This window comes from Erinaceus europaeus, chromosome 9, assembly GCF_950295315.1.
Source record: "Erinaceus europaeus chromosome 9, mEriEur2.1, whole genome shotgun sequence".
Classification (NCBI taxonomy): Eukaryota; Metazoa; Chordata; class Mammalia; order Eulipotyphla; family Erinaceidae; genus Erinaceus; species Erinaceus europaeus.
The window spans coordinates 122728144-122754311 of NC_080170.1; the positions used below are offsets into that span (position 1 = coordinate 122728144).

Sequence of the window (26168 nt, forward strand, 5' to 3'; positions counted from 1 at the left end):
TCAAAAAGAGAATCACAAGGGGAGAAAAGATAGAACAGTGGTCTGGGAGGTGGTGCGGTGGATAAATCATCGGACTCTCAAGCATGAGGTCCTGAGTTCAATCCCCGCCAGCACATGTGCCAGAGTGATGTCTGGTTCTTTCTCTCCTCCTATCTTTCTCATTAATAAATAAATAAAATCTTTTTTAAAAATAAGGAAAAGATAGAACAATTGTGAATTCACCCAGCCTTCAGGGGCTCAGCGATCTCAGCCCTGATTCCACCAGGACCAGGCTTGGCGCGTGGGGGCGGGGCACCAAGAGAGACCACGCCCCACGGGGCGGAGACACTATATAAGGCCCCACCCACGGGGGGGTAACGGGAGGTCGTGGAGCCCCGCCCACAGAGCGAGGTGGCGTGTCCAGCCCTTCCCTCTAGGAGGCGTGGCCAGAGGGCAAACGCGGAGACGTGCACCTCGGGCTCCACCCACCAGGGGGCGTGGTCCGACATGCCCCTCCCCGCGGCGGGCGTGGCCTCGGCGGCGGCGGGAATCTGCACGGCGGGAGCGGCGGCCTGGGTCGGTGCAGGTAGGGCTTCCGGGCGCCGGGCTCGCGGGGCTCCGGATCTGGGGGCTCCGGTGAGGCGGCCGAGGGCAGAGTGGTGGGGGGGTCCTGCCCAGCCGCGGCCGGGAAGCGGAGCCAGGGCGGCCCGGAGCGGCGGGTCCTTCCCGGTGGCCCCGCGCGGCCTCCGCAGCCCACTTCCTGGGGGGGAGGGGCCTTCTCGGACCCCGGCCCGGGAGTGGGGTTCTCCTGGGGGTGGGGTTCTCCTGGGGAGTGGGGGTGCCCCGGGGAGTGGCGGTGCCCGGGGGTGGGGGTCCCGGGGGTGGGGTGCCCCGGGGGTGGGGGTGCCCGGGGGTGGGGTGCCTCGGGGGTGGGGGTACCCGGGGGCGGGGTGCCCGGGGGTGGGGTGCCCGGGGGTGGGGATACCCGGGGGTGGGGGTTCTCCTGGGGAGTGGGGGTGCCCGGGGGCGTGGCGGTTCCCGGGGGTGGGGGTCCCGGGGGTGGGGTGCCCCGTGGTTGGGGATGCCCTGGGTTGGGGGTCCCCGGGGGTTAGGTTCTCCTTTGAGTGTGGGTGCCCGGTGGTGGGGATGCCCGGGGTTGGGGGTCCCTGGGGGTGAGGTTCTCCTTTGAGTGGTGGTGCCCGGGGGTGGGGGTGCCCGGGGGTGGGTATGCCCGGGAGTGGGGATGCCCCGGAGTGGGGGTGCCCGGTGGTGTGGATGCCCTGGGTTGGGGGTCCCCGGGGGTGAGGTTCTCCTTTGAGTTAGGTTGCCCGGTGGTGGGGGTACCCGGGTGGGGGTGCCCGGGGGTGGGGTTCTCCTGTGGCTGAGGTCCCTGGGGTGGGGTTCCCGGGCCCTCTTTGCAGCCCTCCAAACAGCAGCTCCCCTCCCTTCCGTGCTCTCACCCCCGGTTGCCCTCCTCCCTGGCTCTCCCCTTCCAGGGTCACCTTCCCTTCCATTCCCCCCCACCCCTACTTACCCCGCGGTCTATTCCTGAGCCCACCCCTCCGCGCCTTCTCTTCTGGGCTAAGCACCTCTTCAGGCCTCTGCCTCTTCCCTAGTCACCCCATTTCCCATGACTCCATCCTTCTCCCCTGCAGTTTTTTTAAAAAAATATCTATTGGGAGTCGGGCTGTAGCGCAGCAGGTTAAGCGCAGGTGGCGCAAAGCACAAGGACCGGCATAAGGATCCCGGTTCGAACCCCGGCTCCCCACCTGCAGGGGAGTCGCTTCACAGGCGGTGAAGCAGGTCTGCAGGTGTCTATCTTTCTCTCCTCCTCTCTGTCTTCCCCTCCTCTCTCCATTTCTCTCTGTCCTATCCAACATCGACGACATCAACAACAATAATAACTATAACAATAAAAAAACAACAAGGGCAACAAAAGGGAATAAATAAATAAAATAAAATATTAAAAAAAAATCTATTTATTTTCTCTTTTGTTGCCCTTAGTTTTTATTGTGGTGGTGGTTATTATTATTGTTGTTATTGATATCGTCGTTGTTGGATAGGACAGAGATGTGGAGAGAGGAGGGGAAGACAGAGTGGGAGAAAGACAGACACCTGCAGACCTGCTTCACCACCTGTGAAGCGACTCCCTGCAGATGGGTGCCTGGGATTGAACCAGGATCCATGCGCTACCCTGCAGTCTTATGCTGGAGACCCCCACCCCCCCAGGCACCCATCCCCCCCGGGGTGCTCCCCTTCTCTGGACACTGGGACACACCCCTCCTGGGAGACCCCCGCCCCTTCCTGGATGATCCCCTCTCCCATGACCCTATCCCTCAGAATCCCCCCCCAGTTGGGTCCCCTCCCCGATCACCCTCCCTCCCTGGTGGCCAGCAGACCCTCTCCCCAGATGACCCTCTCTGGTGCCTCTTCCTTAGCTGACTTTCTTCCACGTGAATGAACCTCCTCCCCTCCCCCTACTGCTGCAGGTAGTCACTCCTCCCCCTGGGGCCCCTCCCCAGGAAACCCCCGTCCCCCTCCCCCTCCATCGTGTCAGCCCCCCCTTCTCTGAGCTGGGGGGCCCTAGGGGGACCAGCCCTGGATGTCCACTGCTCTGGGCCGCAGGTTGCCTTTAGGGAGCCAGGGTATCTGATCTGAAGCCGATGGGAGGGACCGGGCAGTGGTGCATCTGATAGAGCCCACATGTCACCAAGCACAAGGACCGCGGTTCCCACCCCACTCCCCCCTGCAGGGAGGAAGCTTCAGAGCACGTCTGCAGGTGTCTCTCTGTCTCTCCCTCTCTATCTTCCCCATCCTCCCTCCTCTGTTAATTTCTATGTATTGGATATTTATCATCCTAAAAGTAAATAAAATAAGTTCTTTTAAAAAGAATAAGAAATGTGGTCAGGGGATGGTACAGTGGATTTTTTTTTTTTAATATTTATTCCCTTTTGTTGCCCTTGTTGTTTTATTGTTGTAGTTATTGATGTTGTTGTTGTTGGATAGGACAGAGAGAAATGAAGAGAGGAGGGGAAGACAGAGAGGGGGAGAGAAAGACAGACACCTGCAGGCCTGCTTCACCGCCTGGGAAGCGCCTCCCCTGCAGATGGGGAGCCGGGGATTGAACCAGGATCCATCCCCGTGCTTTGCACCATATGCGCTTAACCCACTGCTCTACCGACCGACTCCTCGGCACAGTGGAATTTAAAGCACTGGACTCATAAGCGTGAGGCCCTGAGTTTAGTTCCCGGCAGCACATGTGCCAGAGTGATGTCTGGTTCTTTCTCGCTCTCTCTTCTTATCTTTCTCATTAATTAATAAGTAAAATATTCTCAAAGTGAAAAGAATAAGAAGCCAGGTGGGAAGCTTTAGGTGGCCTGTGGGGGGACTCAGGTGGGAAGACTTTGGTGCATTGTTCACGGGCCTGCTCAGGGGGAGGCGGGTCTTCTTGTCTGCCGTCCTGCTGCTTCCGGGCCGCTTGTTCTCTCCGACTATTTTACTAATGACATGTGAGACGAAGAGCTTCACGGGAGACAGAGGAATCAGACCAGGAGCTTCAGGCATGCAGGACCGATGCTCCACCAGTTGAGCAGTTTGCCTGGCCAGCTGGGGCCCCTTTTTCCTGCAGAGGGAAACAGAGCTGCTCCTGGTGCCTTAGTGCCTCCCGTGTGGTGCTGGGGCTCCAGCCTGGGCAGCAGCATGGCAGGGTCCCTGTGCCACCGCTGAGCCAGTCCTCTGGCTTCTCACAGCCCCACAGGGTCCGGCTCAGAAGACCCCTCTGCCCCCCTCCCCACGGTCTCAACCCCCTTGTGGGAGGCCCAGCCTCACACGGGAGGATGAAGGTCATCACCTGTGAAATCGCCTGGCACAACAAGGAGCCAGTGTACAGCCTGGACTTCCAGCCCAGTGCGCCTGGCCGCACCCACAGGCTGGCCTCTGCGGGGGTGGACACCACCGTCAGGGTGAGTGTGTGGCTGGGGCTTCCTCAGGCTTCCTCTCTCCATCCGTCTGCCTGCCCACGCATCCGTCCATCCACCCACCTCTGCCAGTCCAGCCATCCATCTGCCTCTCCACTCTATTGACCATCCAACCCTCCGTCATCCATCATCCATCTGTCCATCCACTCTTCATCCATCCATCCTTCCATCCATCCACCCATTCATTTATCAATCCATCCATCATCCATCCTTCCATCCATCATCCATCCACCATCATCAGTCCATCTTCCATCCATCATCCATCCGTCTACCTGTCCACTCATCTCTCTACCCGTTATCCATCCCTCCATCATTCATCCATCTAACCTATTCACTCATCTGTTGATTCACCCATCCATCCTTCCATCCATCATCCACTCTTCCATCCATTCACCCCATCCATCATCCATTTGTCCATCCACTCTTCATCCATCCATCTACCCATCCACCCACTCATTTATCCATCCATCCACCCATCCATCCATCCATCCATCCATCATCCATCCACCACCATCAGTCCATCCATCTACCTACTCATTTATCCGTCCATCCATCCATCCATCATTCATCTGTCCATCCACTCTTCATCCATCCATCTGCCCATCTACCCACTCATTCATCCATCCATCCTCCCATCCATCATCCACTCTTCCATCCATTCACCACTATCCATCCATCATCCATCTGTCCATCCACTCTTCATGCATCCATCCACCTATCCACCCACTCATTCATCCATCCATCCATCCATCCACCACCATCAGTCCATCCATCCACCTACTCATTTATCCATCCTTCCGTCCATCCATCCTTCCATTCATCATCCATCCACCACCATCAGTCCATCCATCCACCTACTCGTTCATCCATCCATCCATCCATCCATCCATCTGTCCATCCATTCTTCATCCACCCATCCACCCACTCATTTATGCATCCATCCTTCCATCCATTCTTCCTTCCATCCATCCACCATCATCAGTCCATCCTTCCATCCATCATCCATCCGTCTACCTGTCCACTCATCTCTCTACCTGTTATCCATCCCTCCATCATTCATTCATCTAACCTATTCACTCATCTGTTGATTCACCCATCCATCCTTCCATCCATCATCCACTCTTCCATCTGTCTATCATCGTCTACCTGTCTCCTCACTCATCCTCCCATCACCCATCTTTTTGTTTGTTTGTTTGTTTGTTTGCTTGTTTCTACCAGAGCCCTGCTCAGCTATGGCTGCTGCAGGGAATTGAAACTGGGATTGGGAACCTCAGGCAGGAGAGTCTCTTTGCAGAGCCACTGTGCTGCCTACTCCTGCCCTGTTATGCTGTCTGCCCTGCCCTCACTCGCCTTTAAGTTCATCTGTCTGTCCATCTGCCCACCTGTCTTTCTCTTCATACACCCATCACCCATCATCTGTCTACCTGTCTGCTCATTCATCTATCCACCCACCCACCCACCTGCCTACCCATTCACCTGTCCATCCATCATCCATCCATCCATCCATCCATCCATGCATCCATCCATGCATCCATCCATCCATCCATCCATCCATCCATCCATCCAATCTGTTCTCTCTAGTGTAGCTGGGCCCCACCTGGCTCGTGCCACATGCTCTGGGGGGCAAAAAAGGGGAGCACTGAGCTCACAGGGTGATTGTCAGACTCCTGGGCTGGGAGGAGAGGAGGGCAGGCCTCGGCGAGCCCCTGGGGGCCCCTGGGCTTGGGGAGCGGGCTGGCGGGGGGCCATCCTCGGGGTGTGTGGGTGCACCCGCAGGTCTGGAAGGTGGAGAAGGGCCCGGACGGGAAGGCCGTGGTGGAGTTCCTGTCCAACCTGGCACGCCATACCAAGGCCGTCAACGTCGTGCGCTTCTCTCCCGGAGGGGATGTGCTGGCCTCGGGGGGTGACGGTGAGTGCCACCCTCCTGGGGGCCCTGCCAGGACCGCCAACCCCTGCCTGCTCCCTGCCACGTCTGTGCTGGTCTCTGACCCCACCTGGCCCGCTCCTTCCGTCTGTCCCTTTGGCAGTGCCGTGGTCTGGGCCGTGAGAGGGGCTGGTGGAAGGCTGCCCCTGGCCCCCCTGCACATGCTGCAGTAAGCAAGGACCTGGGTTCAAGCCCCAGGCCCCCACCTACAGGGGGAAACTTCACGAGCAGTGGAGCAGTGTTGCAGGTGTCTTTCTCCCTCTCTACCTCCCCCCTTCTCTCTGAATCAATTTCTGTCTGTCCTAGCAAATCAAAACAAATACATTCCTAAAAAAATCTTTTAAAAGAACACACATTCATAGATTCATATAACAAGATGTGTCGGGGCACAGCTCTGACACACGGCACTGGGAATTAAACCTAGGGCCTCAGGTTGGCAGGGCACCTGCTCTACCCACTGAGCCACCTTCCCGTCTGCTTTCTTTTGAAGGAATCTGGACTCCTGGGCAATCATTTAATTTGTTTTTGTTTGAGAGAGAATGGGGGGAGAACCCACAGACTTGGGGCTCCCTGGGTGCTGTGCCTGGTGCTGAGAGAGGAGACGAGACCCCACAGCCCTGCCCACCCTCTATGGGTTCCCTGGGTGCTGTGCAGGGTGCTGAGAGAGGAGACACCCCACAGCCCTGCCCACCCTCCATGGGTTCCCTGGGTGCTGTGCCTGGTGCTGAGAGAGGAGACACCCCACAGCCTGCCCACCCTCCATGGGCTCCCTGGGTGCTGTGCAGGGTGCTGAGAGAGGAGAGACCCCACAGCCCTGCCCACCCACCATGAGGCTCCCTGGGTGCTGTGCAGGGTGCTGAGAGAGGAGACACCCCACAGCCCTGCCCACCCTCCATGGGCTCCCTGGGTGCTGTGCCTGGTGCTGAGAGAGGAGAGACCCCACAGCCCTGCCCACCCTCCATGGGCTCCCTGGGTGCTGTGCAGGCTGCTGAGAGAGGAGACACCCCACAGCCCTGCCCACCCTCCATGGGCTCCCTGGGTGCTGTGCCTGGTGCTGAGAGAGGAGACACCCCACAGCCCTGCCCACCCTCCATGGGCTCCCTGGGTGCTGTGCAGGGTGCTGAGAGAGGAGACACCCCACAGCCCTGTCCACCCTCCATGGGCTCCCTGGGTGCTGTGCAGGGTGCTGAGAGAGGAGACACCCCACAGCCCTGCCCACCCTCCATGGGCTCCCTGGGTGCTGTGCAGGCTGCTGAGAGAGGAGACACCCCACAGCCCTGCCCAGCCTCCATGGGCTCCCTGAGTGCTGTGCAGGGTGCTGAGAGAGGAGAGACCCCACAGCCCTGCCCATCCTCCATGGGCTCCCTGGGTGCTGTGCCTGGATGCTGTCTCTCTTCCTGTGGTCCCGGGTCCATTGTGTCTAAGACCACTGAGCGTAGGTCCGTCCCGGTCTACTCTGGGCTCGAGTGGACTCAGAAGCCATCACCCCGCTGGACAAGGATGGTCCAGTCCTGGGAGAGCCAGGCCCGAGGCCTGCGGTGAGCCCGCCCCCTCCCGCCCCACAGACGCCGCCATCCTGCTGTGGAAGGTGAACGACAGCAAGGAGCCCGAGCAGGTGACCTTTCAGGACGAGGACGACGCTCAGCTCAACAAGGAGAACTGGACGGTGGTGAAGACGCTGAGGTAGGTGGCAGCTCCCTGTGTCTGTCTGTCTGTCTGTCTGTCTGTCTGTTTTTCTCGGACTCTGCCTCTGAAGACAGAACTCAGCCGTTTCAATACTCGGTGCTACGGGGGACCGACCCAGGACCTCAAACCTGAGAGGCAAACACGTTACACTGGGCCGTCTGCCTAGCCCAGTTCCTCCTCTGTTTATTTTATTTTACTTTGTTTTACCAGAGCCCTGCTCAGCTCTGCCTTATGGTGGTGCAGGGGATTGAACCTGGGACTTTCAGCCTAAGGCACAGAAGACTCTTTGCAAAACCACATGCTATCTTGCAAGCCCTTATTATTATTGTTGTTGTTGCTTATCATTATTATTTGGATAGAGACAGAATTGGAGAGGCAAGGGAAGAGAGAGAGAGAGAGAGTCAGAGTCACCTGGCACCCTGCTTCACCATTCAGGAAGCTTTTCCCCTACAGGTGGGGACTGGGGGCTTGAACCCATGTCCTTGTGCATAGTAATATGTGTGCTCAGCCAGGTGTGCTACTGCCTGGCCCCCTTTTTATTTATTTATTTTAAAAAATATTTTACACTTTTCAAGGAAAAAAAAATCAAAAGCAAGAAAAAAAAAAAAGGAAATCAGTGAGTCGGGCAGTAGCACAGTGGGTTAAGCACACGTGGGTCAAAGTGCAGGGACCGGCATAAGGATCCCGGTTCAAGCCCCCGGCTCCCCACCTGCAGGGGAGTCACTTCACAGGCGGTGAAGCAGGTCTGCAGGTGTCTGTCTTTCTCTCCCCCTCTCTGTCTTCCCCTCCTCTATCCATTTATCTCTGTCCTATCCAACCACGAGGACATCAATAACAACAATAATAACTACAACAACAATAAAAAAAGGGGGGCAACAAAAAGGAAAATAAATATAAAACATTTAAAAAAAAATAGGAAAGCTTTCAGTGGAGGGGAGGGGATACAGAACTCTGGTGGTGGGAAATGTATGGGATTTTACCCCTCTTAATCTTATGGGACTTGAACTCAGGACCTCTTGCTCGAGGTCACAGCTCCCTCCCCCCCCCCCCCCCCCCGGGAGATACTGGCTCATCTGAACTACACTGGCGGCCCCTCGAGGCACAGACGGGAGCCCCGGCTGACAGTGTCCCTGCGAAGGCTTCTAGACCCCCCCACACACACATACACACTGTGCTCGGCTTCCAGGGGACACCTTGAGGACGTCTACGACATCTGCTGGGCGGCCGACGGGAACTTCATGGCCTCCGCATCCGTGGACAACACGGCCATAGTCTGGGACGTCAGTAAAGGTATCCGGGGCCCCGCAGTCTCTGCCGGGGGGCAGCTGTTCTGCACTTGTTTGGTGGCACCATGGCCTCGCTCCTGGGCCTCTTCCCATTCAGAGAGAGAGAGAGACAGCACACAGCACCAGAGCTTCCCCCAGTCACAGGGCCTCCCCTGTGGTGCCTGGCTCTGGTGTGTGCAAGTGCAGGAGTGGGCAAGCCAGGGACACTCACTCCTCACTACGCCATCCCCGGCCCAGTCGGCTGCTTGCCATCCCCCGGCCTGGGGCTTGACGCATGTGTGATTCCACTGCTCCCGGGCACCTTCTGATTGCCTGATAGAAAGGGAATGACATTTTGGACCGGGTGGTGGCACACCTGGTTGAGCACATGTCACAGGGCACAAAGACCCCAGTTCGAGCCCCTGGTCCCCACCTGCAGGGGAAAAGCTTCACGAGTGGTGAAGCAGGGCTTTAGGTGTCTCTCTGTCTCTCTCCCCCTCTATCTCCCCTTCCCCTCTCAATTTCTTTCTGTCTATCCAATAATAAATTTTAAAAAAGAAGGGGAATGACATTTTAAAATGTTTTATTTATTTTAATGAAAGACACATAGAGAGACACACACACACCAGAGCCCTGCTCAGTTCTGGCTAACGGTGGTGCTGGGGATTGAACCTGGGACCTCAGAGCCTCAGGAAGGAGAGTCTTTTGGAGAACCACTATGCTGTCTCCTCAGCCCCATTATTATGATTATCATTATTTTACCAAAGCCCTGCTCAGCCCTGGCTGCTGATGATGCACAGAGCCTCAGGTGTGAGAGTCTGTTTGCAGAACCGCAGTGCTGCGGGAATGACCTTTAGGACTGAGAAATAGCTCACTTAGTCAGTGTGCCGCTCTGCCATGTGCATGGTTCAGGCTCAGGCTCAGGCTCAAGCCCGGCCCCCACCTCACTGAAGGGAGTCTTGGTGCTGTGGTCGCTAACACACTCTCTCTGTCTCTATCCAAAAATAATAAGTAAGGAAAAAAAAAAGCAGGAGTGACGTTACAAGCTGGCTCGCCGCCGGCTGCGTGTCTCCCCCTCCAGCGAAGCCCCAGTGCCAGCCTGCACCGCCCCTCCGAGCCAGAGCGAGAGCCATAGTGGGCCGTGCGGGTGACCCGCCGCGGGTTTCTTTGCAGGCCAGAAGCTCTCGATTTTTAACGAACATAAAAGCTACGTGCAGGGAGTGGCCTGGGACCCGCTGGGCCAGTACATCGCGACCCTGAGCTGTGACAGGTGCGTTTGTGGGGAGCTCCCGCAGAGGGATTTGGTTGGTCAGTTAGTCATCCAGTCATGCTCTGCATGTTAGGGCATGCCAGGGGAGCCGCCCCACTCCGCTCCCACCGCCAGTGTTCCGTGTCCCCATCCCCTCTGCCGGAACCACTCCCAGAGTCACAGATACGGGCTGATTATATACATGTCTGTCTGTCTGTATGTCTTTCCATCTATCCGTCTGTCTGTCTGTCTATCTATCTATCCATCCATCTATCCATCCATCCATCCATCTATCCACCCACCCATCTGTCCATCTGTCTGTCTATCCATCCGTCCACCTACCCATCCATCCATCCATCTGTCCATCCATCCATCTATCCATCCATCCATCCATCCATCCATCCATCCATCCATCTATCCTATCTATCCATCCATTCATCTATCTATTTATCTATCTATGTTTTCAAGTTCATATTCTTTATGTTTCACTTGTAAGTGAAATCATCCTACTTGTCCTGTTTCTTTTTTTTTTTTCTTTTTTTATTATTTTTTATTTAAGAAAGGATTAATTAACAAAACCATAGGGTAGGAGGGGTACAACTCCACACAATTCCCACCACCCAATCTCCATATCCCACCCCCTCCCCCGATAGCTTTCCCATTCTCTATCCCTCTGGGAGCATGGACCCAGGGTCATTGTGGGTTGCAGAAGGTAGAAGGTCTGGCTTCTGTAATTGCTTCCCTGCTGAACATGGGCGTTGACTGGTCGGTCCATACTCCCAGTCTGCCTCTCTCTTTCCCTAGTAGGGTGGGTCTCTGGGGAAGCTGAGCTCCAGGACACATTGGCGGGGTCTTCAATCCAGGGAAGTCTGGCCGGCATCCTGATGACACCTGGAACCTGGTGACTGAAAAGAGAGTTAACATACAAAGCCAAACAAATTGTTGAGCAATCGTGGACCCAAAGCTTGGAAAAGTGGAGAGGAAGTATTAGGGAGGTACTCACTGCAAACTCTAGTGTACTTCTGCTTTCTTACTTTGGTGCCATACTCCAAACTCAGTCAATTTCTGCTTTGTGTTTCTACTTCTTCTTTTTTTTTTTTTTTTACATTCCCCAGATTGCCATTTAACAGTACAATCCCCACTATTTCATTCACCATTTTTCATGGACCTGTATTCTCCCCACCCACCCACCCACCCCAGAGTCTTTTACTTTGGTGTAATACTCCAATTCCATTTCAGGTTCGACTTGTGTTTTCTTTTCTAATCTTGTTTTTCAACTTCGACCTGAGAGTGAGATCATCCCATATTCATCCTTCTGTTTCTGACTTATTTCACTCAACATGATTTTTTCAAGGTCCATCCAAGATCGGCTGAAAACAGTGAAGTCACCATTTTTTACAGCTGAGTAGTATTCCATTGTGTATATAGACCACAACTTGCTCAGCCACTCATCTGTTGTTGGACACCTGGGTTGCTTCAGGTTTTGGCTATTACAAATTGTGCTGCTAAGAACATATGTGTACACAGATCTTTTTGGATGGATGTGTTGGGGTCCTTAGGATATATCCCCAGGAGGGGAATTGCAGGGTCATAGGGTAGGTCCATTTCTAGCCTTCTGAGAGTTCTCCAGACTGTTCTCCACAGAGGTTGGACCAATTGACATTCCCACCAGCAGTGCAGGAGGGTTCCTTTGACCCCACACCCTCTCCAGCATTTGCTGCTGTTACCTTTTCTGATGTGTGACATTCTCACAGGAGTGAAGTGATATCTCATTGTTGTCTTGATTTGCATTTCTCTGACAATCAGAGACTTGGAGCATTTTTTCATGTGTTTCTCGGCCTTTTGGATCTCTTCTGTGGTGAATATTCTGTCCAAGTCCTCCCCCCATTTTTGGATGGGGTTATTTGTTGTCTTGTTGTTGAGTCTGGCAAGCTCTTTATATATGTTGATTATTAAACTCTTATCTGATGTGTGGCATGTAAAGATCTTCTCCCATTCTGTGAGGGGTCTCTTGATTTGGATAGTGGTTTCTTTTGCTGTGAAGAAGCTTTTTAATTTGATGTAGTCCCATAGGTTTATACTTGCCTTAGTCTTCCTTGTAATTGGATTCGTTTCATTGAAAATGTCTTTAAAATTTATGCGGAAAAAAGTTCTGCCAATATTTTCCTCTAAGTATCTGATAGTTTCTGGTCTAACATCCAAGTCCTTGATCCACTTGGAATTTACTTTTGTATTTGGTGAAATACAATGATTCAGTTTCATTCTTCTGCATGTTTCAACCCATTGTTTCCAACACCATTTGTTGAAGAGACTCTGCTTCCCCCATATAATAGTCTGGGCCCCTTTGTCAAAGATTAGATGTCCATACGTGTGGGGCCTCATTTCTGGGCTCTCAGTTCTATTCCACTGGTCAGTGTGTCTGTTCATGTTCCAGTACCAAGCAGTTTTGATGACAATGGCCCTATAATACAGTTTGAGATCTGGCAGTGTGATGCCTCCAGTTCTGTTCTTTTTTCTCAAGATTGTTTTGGCAATTCTAGGTCTTTTCTGGTTCCAGATAAACATTTGTAGCATTTGTTCTATTCTCCTAAAAAATGTGCTTGGGATCTTGATGGGGATAGCATTAAATTTGTAGATGGCTCTGGGTAATATATTCATTTTGATGATGTTAATTCTTCCAACCCATGAACATGGAATATCTTTCCACTTCTTTGTATCTTTTTCAATTTCTTTGAGTAGTGACTCATAATTTTCAGTATACAAGTCTTTCACTTCTTTGGTTAGGTTTGTTCCTAGATATTTTATTGTTTTTGTTGCTACAGAAAAAGGAACTGATTTCTGGATTTCAATTTCTTCTAACTTAGTGTTTGCATAGAGGAATGCCACTGACTTTTGAATGTTAATTTTATAGCCTGACACCTTACTGTATTGCCTGATGATTTCCAAAAGCTTCTTGCTGGATTCCTTAGGTTTTTCCATGTATACTATCATGTCATCTGCAAATAAGGAGAGTTTGACTTCTTCTCTTCCAATCTGTATTCCTTTAATTCCTTGCTCCTGCCTGATTGCTATGGCAAGAACTTCCAACACTATGTTGAATAGTAATGGTGATAGTGGGCAGCCCTGTCTAGTACCTGATCTGAGGGGAAATGCTTCCAGTTTTTCACCATTGAGTATGATGTTTGCTGTAGGTTTGCTATATATAGACTCCACTATCTTCAGGAATTTTCCATCTATTCCTATTTTTTGTAGTGTTTTGATCATAAAGGGATGTTGTATTTTGTCAAATGCTTTCTCTGCATCTATTGATATGACCATGTGGTTTTTGGTCTTGCTTTTGTTGATGTGGTGGATCACATTGATTGATTTACGTATATTAAACCAACCTTGCATGCCTGGGATAAACCCCACTTGGTCATGATGAACAATTTTTTTGATATACTGCTGTATCCGGTTGGCTAGAATTTTGTTCAATATTTTCGCATCTATGTTCATCAGAGATATTGGTCTGTAGTTTTCTTTTTTGGTTGTGTCCCTGTCTGCTTTTTGGTATCAGGGTGATGTTGGCTTCATAGAAGCTGGCAGGGAGTATTCCAGTGTCTTCAATCTTTTGGAAGACTTTTAAAAGTAGAGGTATTAGTTCTTCTTTGAAAGTTTTGTAGAATTCATTTGTAAAACCATCTGGTCCAGGACTTTTATTTTTGGGAAGATTTTTGATAACTGTTTCAATTTCATTATCTGTGATGGGCCTGTTCATGTTATCCACTTCCTCTTTACTTAGTTTTGGAAGTTGGTAGGTATCTAGGAAATCATTCATTTCTTCCAGGTTCTCTAGCTTGGTTGCATATAGTTGTTCATAGAAGCCTCGCATGATATGTTGAATTTCTGCAGTGTCTGTTGTGATTTCTCCTCTTTCATTTACTATCCGATTTATTTGGGTCTTCTCCCTTTTTTGTTTTGTGAGTCTGGCTAAAGGTTTGTCGATTTTGTTTACTCTTTCGAAGAACCAACATTTACTTTCATTGATCTTTTGTATGGTTTTCCTATTCTCAATGTTATTTATTTCTGCCCTAACTTTAGTAATTTCTGTCCTTCTGGTTGCTTTAGGATTCCTTTGTTGTTCTTCTTCTAGGTCTTTAAGATGTGCAATCAGGCTGTTTATTTGTGCCTTTTCTTGTTTCCTAATGTGTGCTTGTATAGCTATGAACTTCCCTCTTAGGACTGCTTTAGCTGTGTCCCAAATATTTTGATAGCTTGTGTCTTCATTTTCATTGAACTCTCGAAACATTTTGATTTCTTCCTTGATTTCCTCTTTGACCCAGAAGTTGTTAAGAAGTGTACTGTTGAGCTTCCACATTTTGGCACTGTTACTAATCTTTTGTTGATTGTTAAGTGTTAGTTTAATTCCACTGTGGTCTGAGAAGATGCTTGGGATGATTTCAGTGCTCTTGAATAGGCTGATGCTGTCTTTGTGGCCTAACATATGGTCTATCCTTGAGAATGATCCATGTGGATTTGAGTAAAATGTGTATTCCAGTTTCTTGGGATGAATGACTCTGAAAATGTCCAATAGTTCTAGTTTATCTATCTCTTCATTTAGCTCCCTTATGTCTTTACTGATTTTCTTCCTGGATGATCTGTCAAGTTGAGAGAGTGGGGTGTTGAAGTCCCCTACTATGATTGTGTTACTGTTAATATATTGCTGTAGCTCTTTCAGTAGAAGTTTGATGTATTTAGATGGTTTCTCATTGGGTGCATAGATATTAATAATTGTTAAGTCCTCTTGATTGACTGATCCTCTGAGCATTAAGTAGTGTCCATTCCTATCTTTTTTAATCTTATCTATTTTAAAGTCTATCATGTCAGATATGAGAATAGCTGTTCCTGCCCTTTTTTGTGGGCCATTGGCTTGAATGATAGTTTTCCATCCTTTCACTTTAAGTCTGTGTTTGTCTTGTTGCGTTAGGTGAGTTTCCTATAAACAACATATTGTTGGGTTGTGTTTTCTGATCCATCTTCCTACTCTGTGTCTTTTAATAGGTGAATTCAGGCCATTGACATTTATTGATATCAAAGATTGAAGATATTTTAACGCCATTCTTGTAGAGTTTTAGAGTGTTTTGATATATGTCCTATTTGTGGTGGTCTGGTTGTTCATAAGAGACCTTTCAGAATTTCTTTCAGGGCAGGTTTGGTGATGGTTGCTTCCTTCAACTGTTGCTTGTCTGAGAAGGTTTTGATGCTTCCATCTAGTCTGAATGACAATCTAGCAGGATATAGTATTCTTGGCTGAAAGCCTTTCTCATTGAGCACTCGATAGATATCTTGCCGTTCTCTTCTGGCCTGTAGTGTTTGTATGGAGAAGTCTGCTGCTAATCTTATGGGTTTTCCTTTGTAGGTGACTCTTTGTTTTTCTCTTGCAGCCTTGAGGATCCTTTCTTTATCCTTATTCCTTTCCAATCTAAGTATGACATGTCTTGGTGTCTTTAGGTCTGGGTTAATTCTGTTTGGGACCCTCTGGGCTTCTTGAATCTTTATGTCTTTGGTGTTGTCTAGACTAGAGAAATTTTCAGCTATTATGGCCTGGAGAACGCTTTCTTCCTCCCCTTCTCTTTCTTCCTCTGGTAAGCCAATAATGCGTATATTGTTTCTTTTGAAGTCATCCCATAGGACTCTGTTGTTGTTTTCAGCATCTCTTAATCTCTTTTTGAGATCTCTTACTTCTTTTTTAGTTGTCTCTAATTCATCCTCAATCTTGCTAATTTGTCTTCAGCCTCATTGATTCTATTCTCTCTGCCTTCTACTGCTTTCTGGAGTTCATCTATTTTGTTGCCCTGCTCTGATACTGTTTTAGCTTGTTCAGCTAGTTGCCTTCTTAGCTCAGCGATTTCAGCTTTCAGCTCTCTAATAACCATGAGATAATTAGAATTTTCTTCCATATTCTCATTTGTTGTTCCTGCATTTCTGATTGCAATTTTTTCAACTTCTTTACTCCTGTTATTATTTCCTTAGCTAATGTTTGGATGTTGAACTCGTTTTGTGCTTCACCCTCTGGAGGACTTTTAGCTGGACTCTTGTCCTGGTTCGAGTCTCCAATATTTTTTCTTGTTGTTTTAACCATTTTATATAAGTTAACATTTTTTTCAATCCCTGAGTTGGAGTTCAGTGGTGTAAAAGCCTTTTTTTTTCCCCTGTAGGCTATGGGAGCCTGAGGGCTTTTAAACTATCAATAGGCTTCTTAGCTTAATCACTGACTCCTGACCAAGAGATAAAGCAGGGTGTGGCAGAGATAATCCAGTGGTTATGCAAAGAGACTTTCACAGCCCCCTCAGCTATGCCACCGAGGTATAGGTCTTCTGAGTTCCCAGTTAGATCTCTGTACCCTGGTGTCCCTTCCTGTTGCTGCTCCAGATTCTGAGGGTAGTAGCAATGGAGACTCAGAGTTGCACTTGGTGAGTCTCTGGGGAGTCCTTTCCTCCCTTCAGCTGTCCCCTTGTTGGTGGAGCAGACTGGAGGTGGTGTCTCCACTGACAAACTGTCGAACTGTTAGCAGTCACTTAATCTCTCCTTAGGCCCCTCTCTCCTCTCTGTCACCAGCCACGCGTGTTTGTACTCACGGGTGATTTACTGGGTTTCTGTGGTCATTCTAGTGCTGTCTTGTTTCGGTCCGGGTGGTCTCCTTTGGTATTCCTAGTTGATCCGGAGAGGCGAGGAGAGGAGAGAAAGTTATCTGCTGCTCGTAGCTCCGCCTCCGGAAGTCGAATCCCCGCCTCCGGAAGTCGAATCCGTCCTGTTTCTTTTTAAAGATTTTTCAAATATTTATTTATTCCCTTTTGTTTCCTTTGTTGTAGTTATTATTGTTGTTATTATTGATGTCATTGTTGTTGGGTAGGACAGAGAGAAATGGAGAGAGGACGGGAAGACAGAGAGGGGCAGAGAAAGACAGACACCTGCAGACCTGCTTCACCGCCTGTGAATCGACTCCCCTGCAGGTGGGGAGCCGGGGGCTGGAACCGGGATCCTTACTCCGGCCTTTGCACTTTGTACCACGTGTGCTTAACCCACTTTGCTACCGCCCGACTCCCTTGTCCTTCCTTTTTCCTCTTCCCTCTCAGAGAAGAGAAACAGCACCTGACTCCCTCAGGTGTTCTCCAGAATTTCTTCCCTCTTGGCAAAAGCAAAGCTTCCCTTTTTCAAAGGGTCCCGCCCCTTGAATGTCCAGCCCCGCTCCCAGTCGCAGCCCCACGATGACTCGGGCTGACGTGGCCCAGAGTCAAGGGCCTGGGTCCAAGCGTGGGGAACGGTGGCCTCCATCCCGGAAGGGAATGGCTGACAGCTGAAGGGTGACCGTCCCCTCTCCCCCCGCAGGACGCTGCGTGTGTACAGCACGCAGAAGAAGCGCGTGGCCTTCAACGTCTCCAAGATGCTCTCCGGAGCCGGGGCGGAAGGAGAGGTACCTCTTGGAAGTCCTCACCCTGGCGTCCCGGGTCCTGCAGCTGAGTCCCTGTCCTCCAGGGCCCTGCCCCAAACTGGCTCTGCAGGAAGCGTGAAGTCAGCCCAGGGCCCACTCAGGGTGTCCACCATGCTCCAGGCCTAGGATTTCCTCTCGAGGGCAACAGGAGGGCCAGCCCGCAGGAGACCACACACTCCAGACAGACAGACACACACACACACGTCTCTGCAGGCTCACTCTCTAGGGTTTAGTTTCTTTCTTGGTATTGCTGGAGGCTGGGTACTGACACTGTGAATCCACCTTTCCCAGTGGCCGTTTTTATTTTGCTTTCTATTTTGTTTGTTTTTAAACTAAAAAAAAAAAACTTTAAATTTTAATTATTTATTATAAGATAGAGACAGAGAAATTGAGAGGGGAGAGGTAGATAGGGAGAGAGATATCTGCAGCTCTGCTTTATCACTCCTAAAGCTTTCCCCCTGCAGGTGGGGAGCCGGGGGCTCGAACCGGGATCCTTCTGCCGGTCCTTGTGCTTTGCGCCACGTGCGCTTAACCCGCTGCGCTACCGCCCGACTTCCTCCCTCCAACTTTTTTTAAAGATAGAGACAGTGAAAGAGACCACAGCATCAAAGCTTATTTCCACGCTGTGGGGGGCCGGCCTCAAACCTGGGCCGCGTACTTGGCAAAGCCGAACTCAGTCCCAGTGAGCTGTGTCACCCGTCCTGATCTCACAGACACACACTCACTTGGTTGGTAGAAAAGTCATGGTGCCTTTTTTGCATAAAAAAACAGAAGAAGATATGTCACGACTTATGATAGCCAAATGTGTGTGTGCGTGTGTGTGCGTGTGTGTGTGTGCGTGTGTGTGTGTGTGTGTGTGTGTGTGTGTGTGCGTGCGCGTGGATGTGTGTGTTTGCTTTTTTGCCATCAACACCGTTGCTGGGGCTCAGTACCTACATGATAAAGCCACCACTTCTGGTAGCTGTTATTTCATAGGACAAAGAGAAATTGAGAAGGGAGGGGGAGACAGAGAGGCACCTGCAGCCCTGCTTCACCACTCGTGAAGCTTCCCCCCTGCAGGTGGGCACGGGGGTTTGAAGCTGAGTCCTTGTGCATAGTAACACAAGCCCTCTGTCAGGTATGCCACTCCCCTGCCCTTATTTCACTCTGATAACTATTACTGATTTTTTTAGATTTCTGTTTTATTTGATAAGATAGAGAAATTGAGAGGAGAGGGAGAGAGAGAGAGACACCTGCACACTTGCTTCACCACTTGTGAATCTTCTCCCTGCAGGTGGGGAGCAGGGGCTCGAACCCAGATCCTCGTGCATGGTAATGTGTGTGCTCAGCTGGGTGAGCGCCCCCCCCCCCCCCAACTACGATTAACTCCTTTTTTTTTTTTTTTTTTTTTTAACCGGAGCCCCTGCTCAGCTGTGGCTTCTGATGATGCTGGGGGTTGAACCTGGGACCTTGGAGCCTCAGGTGGGAAGGAGTCTTCTGTGGAACCACCCCGCTGCGGCTTCCTTCACGGGGCTGGGTGGTCGGGTGTGATCGCTACTCTCGGACGTGTGTGCGTGTGTGTGTGTGTGTGCGCGTGCGTGTGCTTTGGGGGAGCCGGGGCCCCACAGCTCCCGGGTCAGTGTCGTCCTCGCCGCCATGATTCACAGAGAGGCAGAGAGGAGGGGGCGACACCACAGCCCCCCAATCTGCATCCCAGAGCCTCCCCGGAGCCAAGGTTGTGGTGTCCACACCTGCTGGGGGCCTGAACCCGGGGCTCCCAGAGTTGCCTCCCCTACCGTCTGCAGGCCCCACGCTGGCAGCCTGGGCTCCCTGTGTCCCGAATCCCCTGCGTGACGACCCCCCCCCCCTCCCCGTGTCCCCACAGGCCAGGAGCTACCGGATGTTTCACGACGACGGCATGAAGTCCTTCTTCCGCAGGCTCAGCTTCACGCCTGATGGTTCCCTGCTGCTCACGCCTGGTGCGTCCCGGCTCCCACCTGCTTCTCCGGGTGGGGGCCTTCTGGAGCAGGAGCCGGAGCTAGGAGCCTCGGAGCGCTGGGGTTGGAGGGGGGGAGTGTGTCCTGCGCTGTGTGGGGTCTTCTGTGCCGTGAGTGCCGGGCCCAGAACCCATGGCCTCGAGCCTGTGAGGCCCTGCAGAGCGGACTCCCTGGAGGTCTCAGCATTCATTTTAACTTACTTATTGTTGGAGAGAGACAGAGGGATCGAGAGGGGAGGGGAAAATAGAGAGGAAAAGGAACAGAGAGACTCCTGCAGTCTGCCTCACTGCTTGTGAAGCTTTCCCCCTGCAGCTGGGGACCAGGGGCTTGAACCCGGGTGCTTGAGCACTGTAATGTGAGCACTTAGCCAGCTGCACCACCACCCGACCCTTACCGGGGCCTTCATTCTTTTAAATTGGACAGACACAGAGAGAAATTGAGAGGGGTGGGGGCAGATAGAGAGGGAGAGAGACAGAGACACCTGCAGCCCTGCTTCACCACTCAAGAAGCTTTCCCCCTACAGGTGGGGACCAGGGCCTTGAACCTGGGTCCTTGTGCACTGTAATGTGTGCTCTTTTTTTTTTTTCTTTTAATTTTTTTTATATTTATTTATTCCCTTTTGTTGCCCTTGCTTTTTTTTTGATATTCATTTATTCATTTTCCCTTTTTGTTGCCCTTATTGTTTTATTGTTGTAGTTATTGTTGTTGTTGTTATTTATGTCATCGTTGGATAGGACAGAGAGACATGGAGACAGGAGGGGAAGACAGAAAGGGGGAGAGAAAGACAGACACCTGCAGACCTGCTTCACCGCCTGTGACGCGACTCCCCTGCAGGTGGGGAGCTGGGGGCTCGAACCGGGATCCTTATGCCGGTCCTTGCGCTTTGTGCCACCTGCGCTTAACCCGCTGCGCCACCGCCCGACTCCCATAATCTGTGCTCTTAACCAGGTGCACCACTGCCTGGCCCCATCCAGTCTTTCTGTTCTTTATCAGGAGAGGGAGGGAGGCAGGGGAGAGAGGAGAGACCCCTCAGCACCAAGAGGTACTGGACTGGAGTCCGGGACGTTGCGCGTGTGGCCAGGCATGTGCCCTCCAGGGTCTGGGAGTTTTATGTGTTTATCTGTGTGGGGGTGGGGGTGGGGGGATCCCCAGGCAGATGCGGCTTCACTGCTCCAGGCCGCTTCCTCTTTTGTTTGGGGAGGAGAGGGCTGGGCGGTGGTGAGGCTGGTGGAGCTCCCCTGTCACCAAGCACCAGGCCCCAGGTTCAAGCCCCCCGAGCCCCACCTGCAGGGGTGCAGCGCCACAAGCAGTGAAGCAGGACTGCAGGTGCCTATCTCCTTCCTCTTCTCTCTCCCCTTCCATACATTTATTTACTTACTTACTTACTTACTTTGCCTCCAGGGGTATCACTGCGGCTCAGTGCCGGCCCTGTGAGCCCACCGCTCCTGGTGGGCGTATTTTCTTTCTAATTTTTTTTTTGAAGATTTTATTTATTTATTAATGAGAAAGATAGGAGGAGAGGGAAAGAACCAGACGTCACTCTGGCACATGTGCTGCCGGAGATCGAACTCAGGACCTTCTGCTTGAGAGTCCAAAGCCTTATCACTGCGCCACCTCCCGGACCACTCTTTTTGATTTTTTCATTGGATAGGATAAGAGAGAAATTGAGGGAGTTGGGCGGTAGGTAGCGCAGTGGGTTAAGCGCACATGGCACAAAGCGCAAGGACCAGAGTAAGGATCCCGGTTCGAGCCCCGGTTCCCCACCTGCAGGGGAGTCACTTCACAGGCGGTGAAGCAGGTCTGCAGGTGTCTGTCTTTCTCTCCCCCTCTCTGTCTTCCCCTCCTCTCTCCATTTCTCTCTGTCCTATCCAACAACAACAATAACAACAAGGGCAACAAAAAAGGAATAAATAAATACAAAAAAAAGAGAAAAAAACTTTAAAAAATAAAAAAAGAGAGAAATTGAGAGGAGCGTGAGAGATAGACAGACACCAGCAGGCCTGCTCCCACTCGTGAAGTGTCTTCCCTGTAGGTGGGGAGCAGGGCCTCAAACCTGGGTCCTCTTGATTTCTCTCTGTCTCTATCAATGCATAAATAGATGAAATCTATATCCAGAAAGAGTTCATGAGAGAGAGGGAGAGAGATGCCAGCGTCCTGCTCAGCTCTGGCTGATGGCGGTGCTGGGGATTGAACCTGGGGCCCCGGAGCCTCAGGCGGGAGCATCGGCCCTGTAACCATCTTGTCTTGGCTGGAGCGGGTCCATGACACCCGCCCGTCTCCCTCTGCCTCCCGTCCCCAGCCGGCTGCGTGGAGTCTGGAGAGAACGTGACCAATACCACCTACGTGTTCTCCAGGAAGAACCTGAAAAGGTGGGGTGTGTGCATGTGCGTGTTGGGGGAGGGTCTCCACCTTGCCCCCTGCACCCCTGTCCTGAGCCGCGCCTCCTCCTCCTCCTCCGTCCCAGGCCCATCGCCCACCTACCGTGTCCTGGCAAAGCCACCCTTGCCGTCCGCTGCTGCCCCGTCTACTTCGAGCTGAGGCCCGAGCCCGAGCCAGGTGACAGAAGGTTTTCGTTCTTCGTTCTCCATGGGGGGGGGGGGGTTAGCCTACAGACTGTTAGCACCACGCATGGAGCTTCCCCTGGTGCCCCAGGGCACTCCCAGGTGGTGCCAGGGATCAAACCTTGGGGTTGGCCCCACTGACCTCGATCCCTCTCTCCCTCCTGGGGCCATCCCCGGGCCACAGGTAGCCCTTCCGGGGAGCCGGGTGCGAAGCTGCTGGCCGCCCTGCCCTACCGCCTGGTGTTCGCCGTGGCCTCCGAGGACTCGGTGCTGCTCTACGATACACAGCAGCCCTTCCCCTTTGGCTACGTGTCCAACCTCCACTACCACACGCTCAGTGACGTGTCCTGGTGAGGGGCCGGGGCCGGGGGGTGGGGGGCTGGAGGTAGACCCGGGACACACACACACACTCGCCCCTGAGCCAGGTCCCTGCCCAAAAAACTAAAAGCCAGCTTGCAGACTTAGGAGGTTGTTTTTTTGTTTTTTTTTTTGTTTTTTTTGCTTTTATTGTTTTATTGTTGTAGTGATTGTTATTGTTGTTATTGATGTCGTCGTTGTTGGATAAGACAGAGAGAAATGAAGAGAGGAGGGGAAGACAGAGGGGGAGAGAAAGACAGACACCTGCAGACCTGCTTCACCGCCTGTGACGCGACTCCCCTGCAGGTGGGGAGCCGGGGTTCAAACCAGGATCCTTATGCCGGTCCCTGCGCTTTGCGCCACCTGCTGCGCTACCACCCGACTCCCATGAGTTTTTAAAATTTATTTATTATTATTTATTATTTATTTATTATTGGATAGAGACGGAAGGGTGAGATAGGGAGACAGACAGCTGCCGACCTGCTTCACTGCTTGTGAAGCCTTCGCCTCTCCCCTGCCGGTGGGGACTGGGGGCTTGAACCCGGGTCCTTCTGCATAGTGACATGTGTTCAACCAGGTGTGCCACCACCTGGCTCTGTATAGTTGCTTTTCTTTTTTATTTATTTTAGTGAGAGGCAGAGATACAGAGACCGGAGCCCTGCTCAGCTCTGGCTGGTGGTGGTGCTGGGGACTGAGCCTGGGACCTCGGAGCCTCAGGCATGGAAGCTTTTTTGCAGAATTACTATGCCGTCTCCTCAGCCCTCTCCTCTCCCCTCCCTCTCTTCCTTCCTTCCTTTGTTTTCACTCATTTATTTAATTGAGAGAGAGATCGGAGTCCTGCTGAGCTCTGGTTGACGGTGCTGGGGATGGAACCTGGAACCTCAGGCAGGAGGGTCACTTTGCAGTACCATTATTATTATTGTTGTTATTATTATTATTATTATTACTGTCACTTACCCAGAACTGACTCTGGCTGATGGTGGTGCTGGGGATTGAGCCTGGATCCTCGAAGCCTCAGGCAGGAGAGCCTTGCAGAACCATCATGCTGTCTCTCCGGCCCCCTAAACTTTTCTAAGCGCTGCAGGGTCCCTGCCGTGGGTGCTGAGTGGGGTCCTCCCCCAGGTCCAGCGATGGCTCCTTCCTGGCCATCTCCTCCACCGACGGCTACTGCTCCTTCATCACCTTTGACAAGGATGAGCTGGGGACGCCCCTGAAGGAGAGACCCCCACCGCCACCGAGCCTGGGGACACCCGACCCGGCCAGGAAGACCAAGGCCTCCCCTGCACCCCCGGGCCCCAGCCCCCGTTCCGCTGAGGGGACCCCGACCATCCAGAGCCAGGAGCCCGGCAGCCCCCATGGCGCAAGCCCCCCGCAGACCAAGGCCCCCCCAGCCCCCTCAGGAACCCGGGACCCTGAAGAGAGGAGACCCCAGCAGCCCGCTGGCCAGAACCCGAAGGGCCAGCCTGCCCGGAGGATCCCCCTCAACACGCTGCAGGCCTGGAGCAAGGCTCCCCGGTGAGCACCCCCAGAAAGAGGGGGCGCTGTTAGAAGTGGGGACCCTGGACCTCAGAGCGGGGTGACCCCTGACCTTCAGAGATGGGGGCTCTGACTGTCAGAGGTAGGGGGGTTCCTGGCCCTCAAGAGGTGGGTTCTTAGCAGTCAGCTGGGGGGGGGGGTCCCCTGCTAGAGGGGTCCCAGCCATCAGAGCCTCTGCTGTCCTGGGCACTAATCCAACCCCCCTACACACCCCCTTTGTCCCCCAATATCAAGGAGGATCAACTTGACGCCTGTGAAGACAGAGACACCTCCATCCGGTGTGGCCCCTAGCCCACCCGCCCAGGACCCACAGCCAGGTAAACAGCACCCCCGACCCCCTAGTCAGTCCCCCAGCCCCTCACCCCTGGTGACACCCTGGCATGTCCCTGGCCTCTGCCGTTTCCCCTCCAGCCAGGTTGCCCTGCCCAGTCCAGGGACCCATAGGGAGTCCCCATATCTGCCAGCCGGGTCTCCAGGTTCACAGTGAGCGCCCAGCTCTGCTGTCACACAGGCTCCGGGTCAGCAGCCTGGACTTGAGGGGTGGCGGTCAGTCATTGTCCAGGCTGGGCCTCTCGTCTGAAGGTTACTTCTGTCCTGGGATCTTGTCAGCTGTTCCCTCTGCTCTCCCCCTGGTCAGCAGTCCCCGCCCTCCCTCACACACTCACCTGTGTCTCCCTCAGGTCCCCCCGCTGACCCTCAGGCCAGCCCCCCACAGCTGAAGCGGCCCCGGCTCGAGGAACCAGGTGTCAGTACCCCAGACCCGGAGCCGTGAGGGGCTGCTCCGAGGCCCAGGTCTGGGGACCCTGAGGGGGTGGGGGCAGGGTCGCAGACCCCCCAGCCTCCAGCCTCGTGGACCCTCCTATCCCCAGAGACTGACTGAGAGGAGACACGTGGGCCTGGCGTTCTCTCGGCTCCAGGCCTCACCTCGGGGACATGTCATGAAGGGCACCCTCAATCTGGAGCCGGGCAGCCTCACCACCCAGTGCGGAGCCAGCACCCCACCCCCTGCGGGCCCTCAGGGGCAGCCTCCCTGGGAGCCGGGCTGTGACCCCTGAGTGACTCAGATGGCACCCCAGGACGCTGGGCTCCCGCCTCTCCAGAAGCCCACCAGGCTTGCTTCCTGAGTCTTCAAGATCCTTCTAGAAAGTTAGGGAACCTACAGATGGCAGGCAGACAGTGCAGCCCACGAGCTCCCTTCCCGGCCGACTTCTGGCCTTGTCTTCTCCAGAGAGAGCTGAGCCTGTCCTTGGGCTCTAATCCCATGTCACTCGAGAACTTGCCAGAGCGCAGAAACACCGTCCACCTCGCTCACTGCCCCGTCCTGCCTTGGCTTCCCCGGGACACTGGGGGGCAGGTGGCAGTGCCCTGGGCGGGACCCTCAGCTCAGAGTGGCGACCAGGAGGAGTCTCCTTCCCCACCCAGCAGCTCCGCCAGCTGCACACTGGCTCGGGCTACGCTCGCTCAGAGGAGCAAAGCAGCGGTGGCACTAGCTGGAGTGCAGGGCCTGCGGACGGGAGGTCCTGGCCGGGCTCCCTCCCTGGCCGTGTCTGCCACCCTGATGCTCTGCTTCTCTTTCTGCCTCCAGGGTTATCGCTGGGGCTCAGTGCCCGCACTATGAATCCACTGCTCCTGCGCCCGTTTTTAAAATTTTTTTGGACAGGGCAGAAATCGAGAGAGATGGGGAAGACAGAGAGGGGGAGAGAAAGCACCCCCCCCCCCCGGTGTAGGTGGGGAGCCGGGGGCTCGAACCAGGATCCTTGTGCCGATCCTTGTGCTTTGCACCATGTGAGCTTAACCTGCTGCGCCACCGCCAGGCTCCCTCTGCTTCTCTCGCCTCAAATGAACCTTTTACAACACACGTGTTCGCCACAGAGCAAGTGTCCTTGCGGCTTCTCTGCTGCCAGGGGCAGGCTGCTGGGCCTCGTGGTGGTGAGGGCAGGGCTCAGGAAGTCACCTCAGGAAGACAGAAATGGCCAGGCTGCAACGGGGAGCTGCCTGCTGGCACCGGATGCCACCTGGGATCAGGCTGGGATAGATGTGACCATCTGGTGGCCTGAGGGGGGACAGTGGGTGAAGTATGGGAGGTCCCCAGGTCCATCCCCAGCATTGCGGGTAGCAGAGGGATGCTCTGTTCCTCTCTCTCTCTCTCTCTCTCTTAGATGGAAATAAATATTTTTTAAATGTAAA

General features: G+C 53.0%; 1 protein-coding gene across 3 annotated transcripts; it reads left to right on the top strand.

The window, feature by feature from the left end:
- The first annotated feature begins 3739 nt into the window (after positions 1–3739).
- Positions 3740–26168, top strand: CHAF1B (chromatin assembly factor 1 subunit B). 3 transcript variants are annotated; one of them, XM_060198699.1, is made up of 14 exons: positions 3741–3941; positions 5733–5865; positions 7446–7563; positions 8753–8856; positions 10005–10101; positions 17449–17533; positions 19416–19509; positions 21827–21896; positions 21992–22093; positions 22277–22438; positions 23568–23960; positions 24216–24298; positions 24662–24773; positions 24899–26168. In XM_060198699.1, the coding sequence occupies exons 1-13, from the start codon at positions 3816–3818 to the stop codon at positions 24751–24753; spliced, it is 1659 nt and encodes a 552-aa protein (XP_060054682.1). In that variant the 5' UTR covers positions 3741–3815; the 3' UTR covers positions 24754–24773; positions 24899–26168. The 3 variants fall into 3 exon arrangements, with proteins under 3 accessions (XP_007519814.1, XP_060054682.1, XP_060054681.1); XM_007519752.2 differs by having other exon boundaries at positions 3740–3941; positions 21992–22083; positions 22273–22438; positions 24662–26168; XM_060198698.1 differs by having other exon boundaries at positions 24662–26168.